Source organism: Plasmodium yoelii (assembly GCF_900002385.2).
Source record: "Plasmodium yoelii strain 17X genome assembly, chromosome: 14".
Taxonomy (NCBI): domain Eukaryota; phylum Apicomplexa; class Aconoidasida; order Haemosporida; family Plasmodiidae; genus Plasmodium; species Plasmodium yoelii.
The window spans coordinates 2,536,703-2,560,708 of record NC_036186.2 but is presented as its reverse complement, the minus strand read 5'-3'; the positions used below and the strand labels follow the sequence as shown (position 1 = coordinate 2,560,708).

The 24,006-nt window shown below is 21.8% G+C and overlaps 7 protein-coding genes across 7 annotated transcripts; 1 reads left to right on the top strand and 6 right to left on the bottom strand.

The window, feature by feature from the left end:
- Positions 1-242: 242 nt before the first annotated feature.
- On the bottom strand, positions 243-5,148 carry PY17X_1466300 (DNA repair protein, putative; the record flags this gene model as incomplete). Its single annotated transcript, XM_022957733.1, has 2 exons — positions 243-4,810; positions 4,962-5,148. The coding sequence occupies 2 exons, from the start codon at positions 5,146-5,148 to the stop codon at positions 243-245; spliced, it is 4,755 nt and encodes a 1,584-aa protein (XP_022813074.1).
- Positions 5,149-6,388: 1,240 nt separating this feature from the next.
- On the bottom strand, positions 6,389-7,153 carry PY17X_1466200 (transcription initiation factor IIA subunit 2, putative; the record flags this gene model as incomplete). Its single annotated transcript, XM_022957732.1, has 2 exons — positions 6,389-6,784; positions 7,016-7,153. 2 exons carry the CDS (start codon positions 7,151-7,153, stop codon positions 6,389-6,391), a joined length of 534 nt encoding a protein of 177 aa, XP_022813073.1.
- Positions 7,154-8,456: 1,303 nt separating this feature from the next.
- Positions 8,457-10,049, top strand: PY17X_1466100 (initiation factor 2 subunit family; the record flags this gene model as incomplete). Its single annotated transcript, XM_718687.1, has 1 exon — positions 8,457-10,049. One exon carries the CDS (start codon positions 8,457-8,459, stop codon positions 10,047-10,049), a length of 1,593 nt encoding a protein of 530 aa, XP_723780.1.
- Positions 10,050-10,604: 555 nt separating this feature from the next.
- PY17X_1466000 (AP-3 complex subunit sigma, putative) lies at positions 10,605-11,650 on the bottom strand (the record flags this gene model as incomplete). The annotated part of the gene is made up of 6 exons (XM_022957731.1): positions 10,605-10,699; positions 10,831-10,864; positions 10,974-11,045; positions 11,197-11,272; positions 11,373-11,500; positions 11,582-11,650. The coding sequence occupies 6 exons, from the start codon at positions 11,648-11,650 to the stop codon at positions 10,605-10,607; spliced, it is 474 nt and encodes a 157-aa protein (XP_022813072.1).
- Positions 11,651-12,581: 931 nt separating this feature from the next.
- Positions 12,582-14,534, bottom strand: PY17X_1465900 (conserved Plasmodium protein, unknown function; the record flags this gene model as incomplete). Its single annotated transcript, XM_022957730.1, has 1 exon — positions 12,582-14,534. One exon carries the CDS (start codon positions 14,532-14,534, stop codon positions 12,582-12,584), a length of 1,953 nt encoding a protein of 650 aa, XP_022813071.1.
- Positions 14,535-15,543: 1,009 nt separating this feature from the next.
- On the bottom strand, positions 15,544-16,579 carry PY17X_1465800 (vacuolar protein sorting-associated protein 26, putative; the record flags this gene model as incomplete). Its single annotated transcript, XM_022957728.1, has 2 exons — positions 15,544-16,434; positions 16,577-16,579. 2 exons carry the CDS (start codon positions 16,577-16,579, stop codon positions 15,544-15,546), a joined length of 894 nt encoding a protein of 297 aa, XP_022813070.1.
- Positions 16,580-18,789: 2,210 nt separating this feature from the next.
- PY17X_1465700 (CSC1-like protein, putative) lies at positions 18,790-22,398 on the bottom strand (the record flags this gene model as incomplete). The annotated part of the gene is made up of 6 exons (XM_022957727.1): positions 18,790-19,050; positions 19,258-19,426; positions 19,563-19,674; positions 19,815-19,962; positions 20,110-20,309; positions 20,400-22,398. The coding sequence occupies 6 exons, from the start codon at positions 22,396-22,398 to the stop codon at positions 18,790-18,792; spliced, it is 2,889 nt and encodes a 962-aa protein (XP_022813069.1).
- Between the last annotated feature and the right edge of the window lie 1,608 nt (positions 22,399-24,006).

The following is a 24,006-nucleotide window of genomic DNA, read 5'->3' as shown; positions in this document are numbered from 1 at the left end:
AAACACCATCTTCTATAATCTTACAAAATATGTTTTCCTTCAAGAAATTCAAATTTAATTATATTTTTCACAAATATCCATAATTCGTCTTTATTTGTATTGAGTATAAAATTGACCCCCCTTTTTAATAACTTAATTATATCCTAAGATATGAATAATACAATCAGTTATATAACATGTGAATAATAAATGATACTCCTTATATAAACCATCACCAAAAATAATATATAGACTTTTAATATTTATGCATGAAATAAAAAAGCCAAATCTTCCTTAGTTAATTTTTGCATAGCACTTCCTGAATTACCAATAGTACAATCAAATACCAACTGTTTTTTATTTTGTAATTGTATAATTTTTTCTTCAACAGTATTTTCAATGATAAATCGAATAGCATAGACCGTTTTTGTTTGCCCTATACGATGAGCACGTTGAATGGCTTGTAGTTCTGCTGCTGGATTCCACCAAGGATCTACAATAAAAATTCTATTAGCAACTTGTAAATTTAATCCCTCTCCTCCAGCTTTTAAACTTATAAGTAATACTCTTAATTGCTTATCATTATTAAAATTATATAAAATGTTATTTCTTGAAACCATTGACATATATCCTAATAATTTTGAACATATAATATTATTTTTTTTTAAATGATATTCTATTAAATCTAACATAGAACAATATTGTGAAAATATTAAACACTTATCATCTGTATTATATATAACATTTTGAACCTCTTCAAAAATAGCTTCAATTTTTGTACTAGTTTGATATTCATCAGTATTAATTCTATTTATAAAACTTTTATTAATATGAGTAACTTCTTCTTTACATACAATAATTTCTTCATCATCCATTTTGTCTTCTTCATTTTCAAAGGCCGTGAAATCAACAGTTAATGGAACATAACATACTGGGCATCCTAATGGATGATCTTTTATATTTTCGATATTATTTGTTAAACTAACAAATTGGGAATTTTCTCGATCCTTAAACTTAACAACTGAAAGCGATTTATAATTTCGGTTTAATCCAAGATTGTTTCTACCCCCATTTTTGTCCCCATTTTTGTCGTCACTTCCAAATACAATCATATTTGCATTGTCACATTTTTCGCTATCTGAACAATTGCTCACAATATTATATGTTTTATATTTGGTTATACTAAAATTTTCATTATCTTCATTACCTTTATTTTCTATTTCGAAACTTTCAATATATTGTTTTAAACAATTTTTATGAAAATGATGATTACATTTTGTATTAACATTATTTTTTCTTGGCACATTTTCCAAACATATCCCACATACAAAATCATTTGAAATTGCTGGAATAATTGTAGAATTTTTTTTTATAAATTTACCAGAAGGGTCACTTAAAAATGAGTTACCAAAAAGAATTAAATATGGATGATCAGCTGCTTGTCTTAATCTACTTAATAAATCAAAAATATGAGCATAATTATGTAAAACTGTATTTGATTTAACATATTTATCAAATTGAGTTGTTGTTTTTTTATATAAAGATTCATAAAAATCTTTTTCTTCATTTGATAACTTATCTTTTCTAATAGTAACTACCAATGGTTTCAATTTTATATCTTTTTCTCTTTCATTTTTTGTTCTTCTAAGTAATATTTCATCTAAAATTTCATTTTTTAGATAAAACATACTATTTATTCCTTCTCCATTATATCCAAATGATTGTATAGGTTTTAATATTCTTTTATTAAAGTAATTAAAATGAGACATTCTTGTATGATCACAAATATTACAATATTTATTATCTTTCATTTCAAAATTTATAAGTGAACATTTACAATCTTTTTTTGAACAAAAATAATAAGCATATGGATAAAATTCTAAAAAACGTATTAAACTGTATAATTCTCCAATACGGTTTTGTAATGGGGTTCCAGTTAAACACCATCTATATCCTGAACATTTTAAATTAAAAATAGATTGGCTTGTTGATGCTATCCTATTTTTTATTCTATGTGCTTCATCTAATATTATTCTATTCCATTCTATTAAATGTAATATACTTTCATCAAATATATCTGACCCTTTTTTTTTCATATTTTTTTTTTTTATTTTATTCTTTTCAATAATTATTGAATCATATGACATAACAGTATCACTGCTATTTTCGTTTTCTTCATAAAAACTTTCGCTAGAATCCTCAATTTGACTTCCCAAATAATTCACCGAAGAATCATCAGACGATTTGGCTCTCAATCTACCTGACCCTTTAGAGGACAAACCACCTGACCCTTTAGAGGACAACCGACCTGACCCTTTAGAGGACAAACCACCAGATAATTTGGCTGACAACCCCCCAGATGATTTGGCAGCCAATCTAGGAGATGATCTAATAGAAAAGTGCTCACCATTACTATTTTTACTATTTTCAATACTATACGTTTTCCTTTTTTTTATGCACTGTTCAGAAATTTTGCTACTATTTTTTTTTTCTTTTTGTTCTTTTTTTTCTTTTTTGATTTTGTTATTTATTTCATCAATGTTTTCCCTTTTTGTTATTGCGCAACTACCAATAGTTTTACGCCTTTTACGATTATTTTTACCACCATCTTTTGCCAATACACTTTCACTATCTTCCTTTTTATCATCTTCAGAACTAGTATGAACATAATTCGAGTCACTATAACTATTTAAGTCAATTGAACCCTTTTTACCACCCATTTTACCACCCCTTTTACCACCATTTTTCCCACCCGTTTTAATCATAGATTTACAATTTTTGTTACCTTTTTTCACCTTCTTTTTATTATTATCTTCAATTTTTTTCTCTTCTTCTTCTAATTCCTGTCTTATATATTTAGCTGATACTATCACACGATTTATTAATTCAATTTTTGTACCAAATACATGTTTACCCATAGTAATTAATAATACTTTCAGTTCTCCCATATTTAAGCTTTTAAGTTCATGCTCTTCTATATTAGTATCACTCAAATATATGTCTACTAAAACATCTTTACATTTATTATTCATATCTATACTATATGAATGATTTTGTAATAGATATTTTATAATTATATTCCATTGTATATTTTTTTTTTTTTTTTTATATATATCTTCTATACTTTTTTCAATTGCTTCTTTCTCAAAACCTACATTACATAAATCTATTACTCGACTTGATGTTTTACGAAGCAAAGGAGAAAAAATAGATTCCTTAGATGCAGAACTATCACTTTGAGATTCTCTAGAACTTAATATTATAACCTCATTTTCTTCAAATGGTACATTTTTTTTTGTAATTTTATTATTTTTTATTTTATCTATTTTTTCATCCCCTTTTTGTAATTCCCTCTTTATGTTTTTATGATCTTTTATATTTTCTTTATTCTCATTTAAAATTTCTAAAAAAACATTTTTTGGGGTAGGCACAAAATGATCATCAAATTTTTTCATAGCAACAAGTGCTGTATCTTTATTTTTTTTTTTTCTTTTTTTTAATTTTTCAGTTCTAACAGCATTAGGTCCACAAAAATATTTTTGGTGTATAACTAATGTTGATGGTAAATATAATCTACCACAATATTCACATGATACTTTAAGTTTATTTATAATTTTTCGAAAATTTACTTCTACCATAGCATATGATGTTATAACAACATCATATTCCAATAATTCTTTAGAAGATATCTTTTTATAATTACCATGATATATATAAACTTTTAAAAAATCTTTTTCAATAAATTTTTCTATTTCTGATTTCCATTGCATTACAGCTGCAATAGGTGCTATTATTAATGTTTGACCATGTAACACTTTTTCTGAACTATTATTTTTAAAACTTTTTTCTGTACTAGCTTTATTTATATTGTTCTTACTATTTCTCTTTTTATTATTTTTATCTTTTTCAGATTTAGAAAAATATTTTGATTTTCTTTTCATTCCAAAACATTTATTCTCATCACTTTCGATCAAAATAATGCTCTTTTCTGACTCTTCTTCTTTTACTTTAATTTCACTTTTTACCAAGTTAGAATTATCATCCATATTATTGGCATAGTTCGCTACACTCGCCTCCTTTTTTATGCAACCATTGGTGCGTTTGTTCACTTCGTTTTTCGCTTCTCCTTTCGCTTCGTCTTTCGCTTCTCCTTTCGCTTCTTCCGCTTCCCCTTTTATTTCCTTTACACTATTTTCCATCCTATTAATTTTTTGGCACAATATTAATGTGATTGCTTGTATGGTTTTTCCCATACCCATTTCATCGGCAAGTATCCCCCCTTTATGTTTTGAATTTTCCTGATTTATCATCCATGATACACCTTCTTTTTGATATTTTAACAATTCAAATTTAAGTTCCTTTGGTACATTTAATTCACAATTAATTATTTGTTTTTTTTCTGTTTTCATCAAACTATTTGAAAATGCAACATCTTTTTCTTTCTTTATTAATATCTCAAAACTATTTTTTCCATCTTCGTAATCTTTTGCATCATATGGTTTAGTTATCTCTTTTAGTTTTTCTTTTTCTTCATCGTCTAGTTCATCATAATGTCCAAAAAATATTTCCCATTTTATATTTTTATGTATGAACTGTTCATAATTATTATGATCACTTGTGCAGGTAATTTCTTCACTATTTGTTAAATATTTTTTTAAACATTCCTTATTTTCTTCGACATATAAAACAGCATATAATAATTTTTTACTACATTCTAAATGAACCCAACAACTAATGTATCCATAATTCCCTCTAGGATCTTTGGATGGATATCCTATTCGTAATCCTTTTTTTTCAATACATAGTCCACACACTCTACACCGACTAGCTTCTGAAAAAAAAAAAAAAAAAAAAAAAAAAAAAAAAATATTTTTTTTTTACTGGAAAAATTGCACACAATTATTCTACATTTTTATATATCTTATTTTTCCAAAAACTTGAATTTTATCCAATTCATACATATATTATTTTATTTTGCTTACTTGATTGTGCCCTATTTATTAATAATTTAGGAGTTAAAGTAATATCGTCTTTCTTTAATTTTAATCTTTTTACATATTTATCACCTATCCATTCATTAAGTTTCTTTACATAAAAACAGTTTGCTTCAATTATTTCCTTATAAAGCCTTTCTTGTTTAGAAAATAATTTATCCAAACTATTATCCATATTAACAGTTAATATTTTTATTTTTGTTTAGCTATTTGAAACGAAACAAATTATAAAATCATTTATATAAATTCCATTTTATTAAAAGAGAAAAAAATATACATAATAAAAAAAAAGATAGCAATCAAAATAAACAGTAAAAGTTTAAATATCAATTTTTAAATTTATAAGTAAATTTTCAATTCTTATAATTTTTTTCAAAATGAAAAGAATTAATAACTACATGAGAGGATCATCACATATATCAAAAAAGTTTCAAAATATTATATTTTTTAAACTTGATATACAAATAAACAATTTATTTATTACATATATACAATGTATATTAATACTTAAAACTATATTTTAACATCTTTCTATATTTTTTTTTTATTCAAAATTATCAAATATTTTCACTAATATCTATTATAATAATTAAATTTTCATGAGCATATATAAAATATGCACATCCCTTAAACATACAATTACACTTGAAAAAGTATAAAGATTTTTTTAATTCATTTTTTTATTCCACTTTTTTATTCATTTTTTTATTCATTTTTTTAATCCACTTTTTAATCCACCTTTTAATTCGAATGCTATGCCATTTTATATTTTGAGAAAATATCGCAATTCTACATATACAATGAAATTACACATTTAACAACCTTATGAGACCATACAAGATATTTTTATTTTTTCTATTTTCACTTCGTAACCACTATAATATATTTACCATAAAACTTATAATTGAAAATAATATGTATAATACATTTATTTATTTTCACACATTACTCAAGTGAATAGTGACCAAATATTAAAATAAACGAGCTTTAAAATAAACAAGCATTAAAATAAACCCGTTTTAAAATAACCCAATTTTATAATCATATTATGGTTATTTCGCCATTTCTACACTTAATGGTGTATCGTATAATACAATTTAATTCATATGTCTATTTATATTTTTTTTATATCATAAAATGTGCATGTATTTTTTTATACATTTTTGTGTGCAATTTATTTATAGTTTCTTTCATGTTTTTTAAAAAAAAAAAAGGAAAACTCTCCCTTTTTACTTTTTATATACTTAAACGAAAAAAATGTATTTCTATACAAAATTGAAAAAATATTTTTATATCTTATTTTATTGTAAAATAATTAAATTGAATTATATATAGCTAAATGGATTATTAAGAAAATAGATATATATATATATATCTTACAAAAAAATTAAGAATAAATTATTTTGTAGAAAATATTAAATTGTTGAATTTTCAACACATAATATTTTTATTAATCCATCATAATAAAAAAATATATCATCATTTTCATTTTCGTTATATTCCTTATTAACTATTTTTGAATAACATTTTCCAAAATTTGTAAAAAATTTTATATTATTATTGTCTATACATGATTTTAAAAAAATATCTTTTTTATTATAAAAGGTTTTGTATGTTTTTAAATTTAATGGTAAATAATTTTTATAATCCTTTGCAGAATTTCTTGCTTTTTTATTTTTACTAATTTTAAATAAAGCGTTTTTAAAATAAAATGTCCAAATATCATTTCTACAATAATAGCTTTTTAATTGACCTGCAATATTAACATCAGCTAGCTGGCTAGAATTTTCGTCTATTTCTTTTTTCACATTCTGTATAATTCAAATTTTAAAATGTAGTGAACAAAATGGAGAGCTTACAAACTAATAATTTGCAATAAATAACCAAGCAAGCATATGCATACATACATGCATACACACATGCATACACACATACATACATAAATAAATGAAATGAAAAAAATGAAAAAAATGAAAAAAATGAAAAAAATGAAAAAAGATATGCCTATTTTCCATTTAAAATGTAATCCTTATTTAACATACCATACAAGCTTCCTTATAAATTTTGATTCCAACATCTTTTTCAACATAAAACTCATCTATCATTTGATTTAGAGCTTCTTTTAAAGATTCCAATAAAATGAAACTAGAAAATTTATCATCGATATTTTCTTCTATCATCTTATATAAAAATTGTCATTATATTCTCTCCTTTTCTTCTATTTTATTTAACTTACTGTATTATATAATATATATGTTTACATACGTATACACATTTATAGGACTCAAAAATATACATGTATTTATTATCAAAAACGTTGTAATTCAATATATACATGTATACATCTCTACATATTTTATCTATCACAATGTCAACATTTCGATACGTTCTAACTTCCTATCATTCAAATAGGCACCAACACACATACATGCATACATACATATATTTATTCTTGTGAAAAAAAAATACTACAATATTTAATTACCATAAAAAAATACTTATAGAAAATACCCTAAACCCAATTTTTTTCGAGCTATAATATGCATAACCCATACATTTTTTAAATTATTATTTTATATTTTTATTTTATATTTTTATTTTTTATTTTTATTTTTATTTTTATTTTATTTTTTTTTTTTACTTATTATTACATATATTTATTACTAATAAATTATAAAAAAAATATGCATAAAACAAAATTAGTACCATGTATAAGCAAGGTAAACAACCCTAATATTTTATGTCAAATTAAAAGTGGCAAGTTAAAAAAAACATTATTCAGCAATCCATTAATATATCACATAACCATAAAATATATTTATCTTTGTGAAAATTTCATGTTAATAAAAATAATATATATTTTCCTTTTTTTGTATAAAAATTAATGTGCATTTTAAAATACGCGGTAGTACACTACGGCTTAGTATCATTTACAATTCAGCAGCCACGTTTTTTCTTTTTTTCTTACTATTACTACTACTTTAATAATGTTTTATATTTTTTATTTTTTATTTTTAATCACCTTTTAAACATGTATAAAGGAGTATATATATATATACATACATACATACATACATACATGCATAATATATATGTACATTTTTAATTCATTATTTTTGTGGAAATATATAAAATATCTTACCCTTTTAAACGCGTTTCCCCTTTCTTTTTTTTTATGTGTAGAAATTTAATCTCTCCCTTTTCCAACTCTATTTAAAAATAATATTTTTTAAAAAGCTAATCACATATAGAATATTTTTTTTTTATTTTTTTTTTTTTTTTTTTTATGCTACTTTTACAAACAATAATTTGTAATATATATAGATAAAACAAATAACATTCCTTTAAATAAATAATTTTAAAATAATTTTTATACAGTATGTCATATATATTATAAGGCATACAAAAGATTAAGGGCAATATTTTGAATAAACATATCATGATAAAAAAAAATATGTAAATACCGATTGTAGTATTAATGAGATGATAAACCAAGATAGTGAAATAAAAAATAATTCAAATTATAAAAATGATGATAAACAAAAAAATAAAATGAAAGAGACACATGCCAATAATAATATCATCAACAAAAATGAAAATAAATTTTATACCCCTAACAATAATATTCAAAATTTGTCAGAACATAATGACAATATATTAAATAACATAACGAATGAAAAAAAATATATAAATACTAATTTAGAAAATAATAAATCAACAAATAAAACCCAGCTAAACAACAATCACAATAAATGTTATAAAGATGAATATGTTGAAAAAAATCAAAAAACGCACACAAATAAATATGACTCGAAAAATATTACCTTGCACAGTCAGAATATATGTAACCCAAATTTTAAAGAAAATGAAATTATAAAATTTGAAAAAAAAAAAAAAAAAAGTGAAAAATTAAAAAAAAATAGACAAAAAGAAATAATCTCTGCATATTGGTTAAAAGGAATTGCGGATATATTAAATGAAGGATTTAAAAATGGATTTATTAAAGGTAGTAATATTATAGGAAAAAAAATTGCAGACGTTTTAAAAAAAGTTGTAGAAATATATCATTGGGAAAGTGTATATGAATTAATTGAAATAATAAAATATTTAGGAAAAGAAATTATTAAAAATAATAAAATGATATTTATAATACCAAATATTATAAGAAGAGTATTAACTATAATAAGAACTGAACATTTTAAACAACTTTATTTATACAATAATAATTATATAGATATTATTAATAAAAATAATAATATGATTATTGATGAATTAACAAATAAGACAGTTAATAATAAATTTTTATATGAACGAGAACTTTTAAATTTCGAAAAATCACTTTCATCCTATTTTGAAAATTCATCAAAAAAAAATACATATAAAATACCAGCAACTAATACATTAAAACATTCAATAATTGAAGGCATAACAGAATTAATTGCTGAAATTGATTTATCTTGGGGTGAAACTGAACAAAGAACATCTTATGACTTGTTCATGGAAAATGATGTTATTTTAACTATGGGCTATTCATTTGGGGTTGAAAAATTTCTAAAAAATATTAACAAAAAAAAAGAAGGAATATCTATTATAGTAGTTGGTGGTGATATAAATAGAAATGGATTTAAAATGGCAAAATTATTAAGTGAAGATGGAGTAGATACTACATATATACCTGACTCAGCTATTTATGCAGTCATACCAAAAGTAACAAAAGTTGTTATAGGCTCAGTAGCTGTTTCATCTTCTGGTGGTGCAATTACTAAAATTGGTGGATATAATATTGCTTGTTCAGCATTTTTTTATTCAAAACCTGTAATTGTTGTATTACCATTATTTAAATTACTTTATGATCCATTATATGACCCTTTAAAACAAAATGAATTACAACCTGGTCCACCCATGATTTATGATAATACTGAAAATTTATATATTCGAATTTCAAAATATGATTATATTCCTCAAAAATTTATTAATTTATACATAACAGAAATTGGTCCTATTGACTCTTTTCAATTATATAATATTGCAAAAAAAAAGTATCATCCCGATGATATAGATTTAAGTTTTGATTAAATTTTTTTTAAATCAGCATATTTGTAAACAAAATTGCAAAATTACAAATTGAAAAATATTATTAACAAGCTAGCTAATTATATAATTTTTATATTTCCTGTACATACCATTTTTATTTATATTTGATATAATATATTCCATGATTAAAAAATAATTATCCAATTTTATTAACGTTCATAATATTCTCTACTTTTTTTTGTAAAATTTATGTACAGTCAGATTTTTTTTACTCTATATTTATATTTCGATCATTTTATCGCTATAATATTTTACTACATTGTTATCGATACACACTTATCATTGTGTCTTTATGTTATTTCAATTACGTATGTTTATCATCCCATTTTCCCAGTTTTATCACGTTTTACCTTTTTTATACATTTTTTGATTTATTACTCAAATTATATTATCTTTGTTTATATATTTGTTTATAATTATAATACATTCAAAACAACATTAAAAAAGTAAGGGATATCATATATCCATTTCTTTTCATATAAAATAAAACAAAATGCAAATCACCAAAAAAAAAGGAAAATACATAAAACATAAAATTTAATCACCAAAAAATGAAGATTCATTATCTATTAATTTTTTAGACCCATTTATCGAATGCATTATAGCATCAATATTTGTTTCCAGTACTATTCCTTTAAGGAGTGGGGGAAAAAAAAAAAAAACAACCAAGTATATAAATGAAATAAATAAAAAATTCTGTACATATATTTATGTACATAATTAAGAATAAACATATAACAATTATTAAGTGAATTTCACTTACCTCCCATTACGATTTCATCCAATATATAATTTATCTAATAAGGGTAAAAACAAATAAATATAAATAAATGAAATTCAATATAAAAAATAAAGGTGCTTAAATGAAGCCATATTTATATTGTCTATTTTTTTTTTATTTCAAACCTGTTCATAATTATATACTAAATCTAGCTCACAAACATTTTCAAAATTCACATCCAAAACTTGCACAAAAACCTGTACATAAAAAAGTCAACTATTATTTTATACCCCCAAAAATATGCATGTAAAAAAGTAAGAGAATATTCCCTTTTCACACAGCCTAGTTTGTCTCTTAAATTTTTTTTTTTTTTTTTTTTTTTTTTTCATTTTTCTATATTTTCCTAACCTGAATTAAATCCAAAATCCCCAATTCGCTTTCCATAGAATCAATTATAAAAACAAAGAATAATGTAGCAAAGTGTCTAAAAAAGTGTTGTATATAATATTATATTTATGTTTTTAAAAAATATTTGAAAAAATGATATATTAAATTTATTTCACATATTATTTTTGTTCCCTTACCTATATACAACTTTCACATCCATCCCAAACAATTCCTCATTTTCAATAAAACAACAAGACTCATCTGTTGATCTTTTTATAATTATTTCATGTATTTTTTTTGTTATTAATTGTTGCCTTTCGTGACTCTATAAATTATAGTAAAATTATTTTTTAAGTAAATTATGTTATACATATTTATTCAAAATATACTTCATTTTATTTCTTACGCTTCCATCATAAAAACGCAAAAATCGCGGCTTCCCATTTGTGTTAATTATTAACACACCCTTTATCATATTTAAAAAAATATTTATTTTGTATTAGTTTGAAAATTAAATGAATATACAAAATGTTTTTATAGTATCATATCCCCTATAAATATTATAATATACAACTTATTTATATAATACATAATAAAATAAATATATAATAAAATAAATATATAACAAAATAAAAATAAATTTATTTCCTAAACCATATTTCTTTGCCTAAACAACAGTTACTTTTACGATGTTTGGAATTTATTCACTTTTTAATAAAAATATAGTTTCCAAAATTTTATGTCAATGAATATGTAAGCTTATATATTTTTTCCTCAACAAGAAATGAAAAATAAATAAATAAATAAATAAATAAATAAATATACATATGTATATAGAAAAACATTTTATATTTTCCTCGAATTTTATTATTATTTTTTTTTGTTTTAGAGTGTATTTTATATTTTATTTATCTAACAATAATATTCTTTATCTATATTTTTCATAATTTCAAAAAAATAAAAATAAATATTTCAGAGTTTACATTATTCTCACCCTATTATAATGTTACTACATAGTTCTAAGTGTTTTTTTTTTTTTTTTTTTTTTTTTTTTTCTCAATTTTGTTAGTTTTTTTTCAGTTTTTTTTTTGGACAAAATTAATACAATTAATTTGCAAAACCAGTGTATACATTGTTAATTAAAATAATTATAATAAATTTGTATGGGCAAATTTATACACAAAAAAATAAGGCATATCGTATGCCTTTGATTTGTTCTATAATTTATATAAACAAGTCATACAAAAGTGAGCATATACATAGCTAGCTGAATGATAAAAAAACACAAATACGTTTTGATATGTATCATGATCATGTAATGACCGTCTCATTTTTGCCACATTTTCCCAAACATTTACAACATTTCCAAACTTCGGCACAGCCCCATGGGCTTCATCTGGGCAATGTCAGACCCGTTTTAACGACGCATATTTTTGCTGATACATTCTTAACTCTTTACGAATTTCTTCAATTTTGTTTTTTTTTTCTTCCTTTTCTTTTTCTAATTGCAAAATAATTTCAGATTTATATAACTGGAAATTAAATTCGAGCTTTTCCTTTTCTCCTTGTTTTAAAAATTTATTGTGTTCTATATGTTTTGTTTTTAATTGGCTAGCTAAAGTTTCTGTAAGTTGTTCATATTTTATATTTAAATCAGAAGATATTTCTTTTATTTTGTTTTCATAATTTGTATCATTTATATCTAATTCATGTTCATAATCTTTATATTTATTTAATAATATTTCAAGTTTGTCATTAATATTTTGATTTTTTTCTTTAAAAGAATTTAAATTTATTTCAAAATTTTCAAATGTCTTTTTAATATTATTTATATCATTTTGAATAACATTATTAATTAAATTTTTTTTCTCATTTATTTCTTTACATAATGTTTTTAAATTATCTTCTAACTCTTTATATTTATTTATTACACTATTATCATAACATTTATTTTTTTGTTTATTTTGAATTTTTATATATTCATCATTTGATATTGATATTAAATTAAAAAATTTTGAGATCTTAAAAAAGTTATTTTTTTCATCTTGTAATAATCTTTCTGATATTTCTATTAAATTTAAAAGTTCAGATTTTTTTTTTTCATTTTTTTCTTTAATTTCATCTATATTTATTAATTCTGTTTTTAAATTTTCAATATTACATTTATAATTATTTATAGACACATCTCCATTTTCTATCTTTTTATTTAATAAATTTATTTTATTTATTTTGTCTAAATTATTTTCTTTTATTATATTATATTCATTTTGATAATTAATTGATTCCTTTTCTTTTTCTTTAAAAATGTTTATATTATTTATTAATCTCTCACTTACTTCTTTCACAATTTCTGAAATTTCTTCATCTTCTTTTTTTTTATTATCACATGTTTTTGTAATTTCTTTTAATTTTAATTCAAGTTGTGTGTAATTATTTTCATTTATTTCTTTTTTATTTTTTACTTGATTTATTTTATTTTCAATTTCACAAATTTCATCAGATAATTTATTATTTTTTTCATTTATATTTGAATTCAAATCAAATAATTTTTTAAAAATATTATTATTATCTTGTTCTAAAACAGATAATTCATTTGTAATTTTTTTTTTTTCTACTAACAATTTATCAATTTCGTTATTTACATCGTTTATGTCTTTTTCTATTATATTTAAATTTATAGACGTTTCTTTTTTTTCACTCATTTTTAAATTACAACATTCTTTTATATTTTCAAATTCTTTTTTATATTGTTCTATATTTCGTAGTAGCTCTTTATATTTTTTTTCAATATTTTCTTTTTCTTCATTTTTTATTTTAATATTTTCTATAAGATATATATATTCTTTTTTTAAATCACATAATTTATTTTTAATATCAATAATATTATTTTTATCTTTTTTTAATTTTTCATTCTTATTTTTTATCATCTCATAATATTCTCGAAATTCATTTATTTCATTTTCTTTAACTTCTTTTAATTTTAACTTCATATTCATATTTTGATCAGATAAATCTGTTACTATACTTTTATATTTTATAAATATATAATTTAAATTTGTACTTGTATATTCAAAATAGTTTTTTATTATTTCCTCTTCATTTTTTAATTCATTATCTTCAAATTTTATTAACTTTTCTAATTCCTCTGTCATATATTTTAAATAAATATATTTCTTTTCAATATTTGTTAATTCAAACTCACTTTTAGATCTTTTTTTTAATTGTTCACTTATTATTATACTAATATCTGTTTTTATATTTTCAAATAATTTTATTTCATTTTCTTTTTCTCGATTTTTATATCTTTCATCAAGTAAAATTCCTAATCTTTCTCTTGTTCTTTTTCCATGTCTTTCCATTCTGACTATCTTTTTATATTTAACTTTTTCTACAAATTATTTTTTTTTAAATATTTTCAAAAAAAAACAAAAAAAAACAAAAAAAATGCAACACTTATATAGTTCATATAAATATTGCCCATATAAACAAAATAGACAAAAAAATATCGTTAAACTTTGACAAAAAAAAAAAAAAATTATATAACAAGAGTAAATAATATTAAAATAGAACAATATAACTATTTTGTTTTATCTTCATTTTTATCTTTATTTTTAATACTTTCAATCCAATTTATGCATTTTTTTTTATAGCATATAAAGATAAAGACAGTAAAAAAAAAAATATTAATTTGTGTGTACATACTAAATTGTATTTTATTTTGCTAATACATTTTTACTATCAATAAATACGCAACAAAATGGGTACAAAACAAAATGGATACAAAACAAAATAGATAAACAAAATGAATAAACAAAATGAATAAACAAAATAAATAAACATATTGAGCCCTACATTTTACTACGCCCTAATTCCCCTCCATTTTGACAATATAAAAAAATGTTGAAAAAAAAAAAAAAAAAAAAAATGTTGAAAAAATGTTGAAAAAAATATGAACAGCAAGGTAAATTTCGTTAATTTCGTTAATTTCGTTAATTTTGCTAAATTTGTTAAATTTGTTAATTTCGTTAATTTTGCTAAATTTGCTAAATTTGTTAAATTTTGCACTTATAAATGTGTGAAAAGTTATATCATAAATAACGAATTAATTAGTTTATGCGTTTTTATACCTGTGAAAGTTGAGAACAGTAATATTGCATATAAATGCGAATGTAAAACATGATACAAAAAAAATGTCCACTAATAAAAACATATCTATACCTATGCAATAACTAAAATAAACGCATACATGTGTGTGTATATATAACAATGTGCCAAAACATAAAAAAAATAAATAAGCACATCATTAAATTTTGCTTATTTTTTCGCCTATTTTTCATTCATTTTTCGCCTGTTTTCGCCTATTTTGGCCTATCCCATTTTTTTCCTCCAAAGAAATATCTCTTGTTTTTTAAAATAGCGCCTCTCTTCTTCATCAACAATTATAAGGTTAATATAATATTTAACAGAAAATTTATTTTGTATATTTTTATAAGTGGGCGTTAAATCAAATCCACTTAAATATAACCTAACAGGTATACACTCAGATTTAGTTGGAGACCCATCCATAATTTCATATTTTGATAAAGTTGATGTTTCTGTTATACAATTTCTTCCAATACCAGATGTTTCAATTTTGATAATATCTAATTCCATGTGTTTTATTTTTATTCTAACTAATAAAAAATATACTTTTCCAACTACAACATCTTTTAAATGATATTTTGACTTATCATACTCAAATTCTATATGTAAACAATCTTCAATTCCTACTTCCATTTTTATTGTATTATTTATTTCAGGTGGTATACATATATTTTGAACTATGAAATCTATTTCTTTTTGTATATTTCCAGAATAACCTTTTATTATATTTAATCGAACAAAATATCTTAATTCTGCATTTTTACCAAAATAAGATTCATATTGTTTATCTACTGATGAAAATTTCCATTTAAATTGTTTGCTTTCTATTAAAAATCCAGGAGGTTCTAAATCTTTTGATATTGAAAAAAAATCATATGAATTACACTTATCATTTAATATATTTATTTGACCAATTAATTCTAATTTTATTCCATAATGTTCTATTTTTTTTCCTGGTTTTAAAGTTATTGTTGCAATTCCATTTATATCTTCCCCATCTGAAAAAATTGGATATTTTTCACCTTTTTTATCTTTCCTTAAAAATGAAAATTTCCGACCTTCTTCAGTATCTATTTTTAAATCTATAGAGCAAACACTTCCGAATATATTAGCTAGCTAAAAATAAAAATGTACATAATTTTTATGTATGTGTACATATATATACATTATTTATTGTCTATTTTGTGTAACATGTATTTTAACTTTTTTTTTGTGTAACTACAAAATTATATCTTTGCAAAAGTTGTTTTATACATACCATTGTATTTATCTCAATTGAAATGATGAATTTTTAAAGCAAAAAAAAAAATATTTTTATTTCAAAATTAAATTAAAATATAATGTTTAATTATTAATTCTCATTATACTAAATACTTATATACCCTCTTAAAAGGTTTATAAAAAAAGAAAATAATAATAAAGAAATTCCTATCACAATTCAGACCTATTTATTCTGAAAAAAGACCTTTCTTTTTTTATCTTCTTCAAAATATTATACATATATAATAAATAATTTATCCAAATCGTATTTCTTAATTACCTGTACTGTTCATATGTTTAATTATGACCCATCTATATTATACTGAAATGTAATAATTCGACAACACTTGCAATGTGGCTATATTCTCACAAAGAATTTATTTAGCCCTATTTGTGATGCCCTACTTATTTAGCCCTATTTGTGATGCCTTACTTAAAAATTATTTTTTCAACTTTTACCTCACACTAAGCCAAATAAACAAAAACAGTACCAATTCACTAAACACTCAATGTAATGTTATTTATTCAAAATTGGTATATATATAAATATGTACATATTTATTCATTTATATTGCTTACCTCGCACACTCTAACTAATAATATTATACAAACACACATACAATAACTATTCTTTATTTTGCTACTATTTTAAATATTTTTTTTTTTATTTCTCTTCAATTTTTATGTAATAATTAACTATTCAAAATATTTCCTTTTTCTTCTGCAAATTATAACTCACCTATTTAACATATATTTTTTATTTTTTGTTATGGGAAGCCTTTACTTGTATATTATTCTGATAATATTTCAATACCATTTTATTTACATTGCTATTATATTTATTTTTTAAATATAAAGAAAGAAATATATACAAAAAAATTATGAACTGTTCATATTTTTATACAATTACAAATTTATTCTTCAGAATATTATAAGAAATAAAAATAAAATATTTCGTTAAAAATATTCCAATGCCCATATTTATTACCCTCTTTTCAGCTGTGCATAATTATTATTAATATATAAAAACTGATAGATATGGTTTTTGTTTGTATTTATTATCTTCAATTGTGTAATATCACATTATAAATATTAATTCACATTATTTCTAAAACCCTAAAATTATATTAAAATTATTTATGTCTTGTTCAGAATTTTTTTTTTTTTTTTTTTTTTAAATTGATCTAAAAAAAATATAATAAAAAAGCTACCTATATACTATCTTTACAGAAAGCGACATTATCTTCAATTTTATAATATAGATAATGATAAATTAAGTATAACACATATAACATAAATAATGAAATATAATATATCAAATTAATAACTCATCTCATTAACGATATAATATAAAATAAGCTATAACCATTTTATTAGACTTACACCTTACTTTCCACAAAACCATAAAAGACTTTAAGGTGCATATACATTTCAAAATTAACATAATCCTTTTTTGAAAATATAAGTATTCATTAAATTATTATTTGTATACTGTTATTTTTTTAGAAAATGTTTTTAAAAAGAAAAAATTAAAAATTATATAAACATGTACACATATAACTGTTATAACATCGGAGTTATATAAAATCGTCGAAATTTGAAATTTCAATGTAAATATAAAGACGGAAAAATATAAATAAACGCAAAATGAACACCAAAATAAGCAGAAAAATGAACCGCAAAATGAACCGCAAAATGAAATAACAATAACAATAATAATAATAATAATAAATGAATACGGAAATATGCATGTGTAGCCATGTAGTTAAATTCGAATACACATACATATAAAATAACAAAAAAAGTAATTAAGTGAATCGGCATTAAATATTAAAAAATGAATAATATATATAATTCTTCGTTTTTTTTTTTTTTTTTTATTGCCAAATATTACTTAAAAAGCTGGATAGCATTTTATTAATATAAATTTTAATTTAATTTAATTTAATAAAATAATGTATATCTACAAACTAAATTTTTGTCACAAATATTATTAGCTTCACAAACTCGCCACCATAATCCAAAATTTAAAAGTAAAATATTTATGGGAACAAAATAATAGTCAAAAACAAAAAAAATATAAATTCTTATTCATATTCTATAATTTTACACAAATGATACAACAAATAATAGGATAGATATTTGCTTACAAATTTGTTTTTTATTTTATTTTATTTTATTTTATTTTTTTTATTTTTTATTTTTTTTTTCTTATCGTTTTGTCTCATACGGATTAGCATATGCATATTTTAATTTGTTTAAATCTTTCAAGTTACTAACATAAACATTTTTCTCACATAAATAACAAAAAGTCCTTTTCCCTTTTTTTTTTTTAATATGATTTGTGCTAACCCATTCGGTAGATCTGCATAAAAGTAATAGTGTTGTAAGGGATGATGATAAAAAGAGAATATTTCGACCCACTGAAATAAATTTATTCTGCACTCTTGAAAAAAAGGTGAACATAACAAGCTAAAAAAAAAACAAATAAAGGTGAAATGAAATAAAGGCGAAATGAAATAAAGGCGAAATGAAATAAAGGCGAAATGAAATAAAGGCGAAATGAAATAAAGGCGAAATGAAATAAAGGCGAAATGAAATAAAGGCGAAATGAAATAAAGGCGAAATGAAATAAAGGTGAAATGAAATAAAGGTGAAATGAAACTATGTATGTATTACTTGAAAAAAGGCAACTGAAAAGAGCATGAATTTAATCGCTGTTCTTATTATAGCTCCATGACTATCCAAATTTGTTCGACATACTTCATATATCAAGTTATACTTATCTATGTAATATCGCAGGAAAAAATACAACGACCCTAATGGCAGAATGAAAGGGACAGCGACGCTGCAACGGAAGAAAAGGGTGAAGTAGAAAATGGAAGAAGTGGAAGAAATTGATCAAGTAAAAAATGGAAGAAAAGGAAGAAGTGGAAGAAACAGATGCAGAAGAAAGGGCAAGTTATTTTAAAATTCTATCATACCTAAAGGTTAAGATCAAGGCTAAAATCGTCGTGTTGAATCCGTACCAATATCCAAAATCAAATGTCCATGTGCTTATTTCTTTTTTTGTTACAGTTTTAACAATTGACCTGACTGTTAAATTAAAAAAATGTGAAAAATATCGTGAAAAATATGCAAAAATATCGTGATAAAAAATATGCAAAAATACCGTGAAAAATGTGCAAAATAACCAAGATCATTATTTATACACATTTCTAATTTTTTTTCCTTACTTGAAAACTGGGGAATTTGCAATAACTGATTTGCACATGTCAAAAAACAACAATGAAGTAAATATCTCATAGCAAAAAAACCACTAGAATTAAACAAATAAGCTCCTAAACGTGTCGACCATTGCCCTATCTCATCGGAATACATAACCTTCAAAATGTTTTGAAAATATAAATCGGTAATTAAAATATATATAAATATATGCATTCATTTCTAGACACATCAATTTGTTTACTTTTATTTTTGCTTCTATTTTTACTTTTATTTTTACTTTTATTTTTACTTCTATGTTTTTACCTTAATTATCGAGCTGAGCGGAGATAAAGACAGCAATGGAATCAGAATTGTGTTTAAAATTAAAAAAATAAAATTTCCTTGCAACACATAAGTGTGCTCGCTTGATTTTCGAATAAATCCAATTGCCATTGACACTCCAGTAATTAAAGCTGGCTGAATGATACTATTCACAAAGATGACAATGAAGGGAGATAGCCAAGCTAAAAAAAAAAAAAAAAAAAAAAAAAATCACAAAATAAGCATACAAACTTACAAAGTGCATACAACTCACAAAGTGCATACAAACTCACTCGTTAAAATGGCGCTGATATTCCCCGAGTTAGGATATTCATCCCTATATTTTTTAATCAATAACTTTATAATGTTGTCAATCGACGTAACTGTTAAAATAATAATAGTGTTAGCCAACACTAATAAAGCGTTTAGTATAATAAAACGGGCACATATCTTATAACTATGATTCTTAAGATTTTTCCAAATGATATCATAATTAGGAGGCGCATTTGATATAATCCATTTATTTCTTTCAGTAAAAGGAATATTATGTATACAATCATGAACCGATTTTGTATCAATAAATGAAACAAAACATACCCCCGTTGATTTTTTAGGAGTTTCATTTTGTACATGATAAAATTTGATTAAGTGTTCTTTTAATTTTTTTTTCCAATGACTTTTTTTACTTTTTTTAAAAAAATGTAATTTATTAAATATATTTTTTTTAGATTCAAAATTATATTTATCTTTATTTTTTTTTAATTTAATAGAAAATTTATTTTTTTCTTTATTTGAAAATGGTCCTACCCCATAAAATATCATTTCATTATTATTATTAATTAAATTTTGTTCAATATGAAGTTTATATGGATAATTTTTATCTGCTATATTTGTATTATTCATTTTGTTATCTTCTAATTCATCATAATCATCTTCATCACTTGACTCTTTTGAATACATTTCATTTTCACCATTACAATTATCTCTTTTATTTTCACTATCATAATTACTATTTTCATCATAGTTATTACTACTATTATTTAGAGTTTCATTTTTTTTTTTTTTTTTTTTTTTTTTTTTTTTTCTATTTTTATCTGAACTATCTAACGTTTCATTATTATCAATATCACCAGTTCTTTTGATATAATCTATATATTGTAATATATCATTACTTTCGGTATTAACCCGAATATCATTTTCACATTTGTTATTATTATCGTCATTATTATCGTCATGTTCCCCATTTGGCGTTTCACTGCCATACTTATTTCGTAAATATATTTTGTTTTCATCCAATTTTAGCACATCATCACATTTTTTATCATCATCACATTTTTTATCATCATTACAATTCTCACACTTTTTCTCTTCACCAATATTAACAGACTCTGCTTTATCCTTATCATTATTATATATCTCTACTTCATTTTTATCACATATAGATAACATCGAATCTTTTGTTTTTTTATTTTTACTTAAAAAGGTTCTAAAAAAAGTTCTAGATCTTTCTTTTTTAATACTTTTTTTTTCTTCATTTTCTTTAAGAAGTTTTAAATTTTTGGTTGCATTAAATATCTTTTTTTGTTCATGATAAACAATCGAATAATCTAATATAAGATATGCAGAAACAACTTTATTATTTGTTAAATTACAAAAATATTTATATATTTTATAAGCATTTATTTCATTTTTATCTATATGTGAAACCATGATAGTAAAATTTTGAGGTAAAAATTTTTTGGTTTTTTTTTTATTTGGTCTTATTTTTCGCCATAATAAATATATAAATGTATAAGAAATTGCACTATATATTATTGTAATAAAAAATAAAATGGTCAATACGTTAATATCTGATATTTTTCCAGCACTTATATAATTAAAAAAAGATGGATTATTTAAATTATTTCGTGGTAAAGATAAATATAATGGTAATACTAAAAATATTCCTAATATACATAAAGAAAATATAATATTTCTATTTGCTTTTAAAAAAAATAAATAATATTTTATTTCTGTATTAACAATTTTATCATCTTTTATATTTAAAAATGTTCGAAATTTATTTTCTCGTTTTTTCTTTTCTGATATCTTTTCTTTTTTATCTTCATCATTTTCCAAATCTTTTTCTAATTTTATATTCCCTTGAGTTTGATTATTTAATATGTATATATTGTCACTTATTTTACTTTCATCTCTTTTTTTTCTTAAATATAACCATATACAAACACAAATAGCAAAAAACACTATATCAAACAAAAAAGCTATTAAAAAATCTTCTGTCTCATTTTTCATTTTCCTTTATCTATTTCAATTCACATGTATATATATAATTAAAAGCATCTGAAAAAGCATGACATATAATAAAATACCTCGAATCGCTTCTCCGCTTCTCTACTTCTCTGCTTCTCTATATGTTCAATACATACCTTTCATCCCCACACTAATGTAAGTGGGATATTTACAATCTATACACTTTTAAATAAAAATTAAATTTGGCTAATTTATGTATATATTTCAAACGCAAGATCTTATAATATGTCCGTTAATTCTTGCTTTATTTATACATATTCTGGTAACTCTCCAAAGTTGTAAATAGGTATGCATGTAAATAGGTATGCAAATATGTACGTATCACGTACGTAGTAGCATGTGCCGAGTTAACTATTGCACACTATTTGCAAATGCACTTTTACAGCTCTTGCTTAAAAGATAGTTTCCGAAAAATGAAGGTTTCCCTTCTAAACAGCTTGTATTTTATAAATTCACGTTGTCAAGTTTGTATTTTATAAATTCACTTTGTCAAGTTTGTATTTTATAAATTCACTTTGTCAAGTTTGTATTAATATAATCAAGTTAACAAAGTATACTAATTAAAATTTTTACTAATTTAGTGGCTAACTGTCTACTTGGCTAATTACCAATTTATTTATTTTTAATTTATTAATATTTTTATTTATTATAATAGTGCCATTTATTCTAAACAAGTATTTTTTTTTTTTCAACTTATTCAATTATATTTATTTATAATAATTTTTTATTTAATAATTTCATATGTAATATAATATTTTTATACATACATTTTATATAATTAATAATATTGTTATATTTGGCATTTTTTTTACTATATATATAAAAGTGTATTTTGCATAATACATAAAATAACAATTTTAATAAATTATTATTTCCCTTATATTTTTTTAAATGAATTATTTTGTTTTACCGTGTAATTATATTTATTATTATAATTATATAAATAAAATATCATACATACTACATACATAATATATAATATTTAAAACAACAAAATGAAAAAAAAAAAAATAACTATCTACTTTTTTATAATATTTTTTTTTTATAATAATAGCTGTATTTTTCGCTTTTTTTTTTTCGCTTTTTTTTTTTGCTTTTTTTTTCGACAATTTTTCACGTATATTTCACCAAAATCTCTGTATTGCATTTTTATAAATATGTAACATATATATAATACATATTACTCTATATTATATAATTTCTTACATACTTTATTATTTTTTAATCTCCACCTTTTCATTTTTTTTTATAATAATTATTTACTATATTATTTTTTCATACATTTTAACAGTTTTAATAATTTTCTTCACCTTTTTAACCTACATTTTTTTTAACTAATAAATAATATATCATTTCTAAATTTCCAAATAAAATTCAAATAATATAATAAAATATTTACATTTCTATAATATCGCATAAAATCAAACACATTGACATAATATCCATATATATATGTCTTATATATATATATTATTATATATTCCTGTTAATATTTATTGTTTAAATAACCAAATCACAATTTTATTTTCCCTCATTCAAACGGTTGTAAAAAATATATATTAAATATATGCACAAATACAAACTGTACAT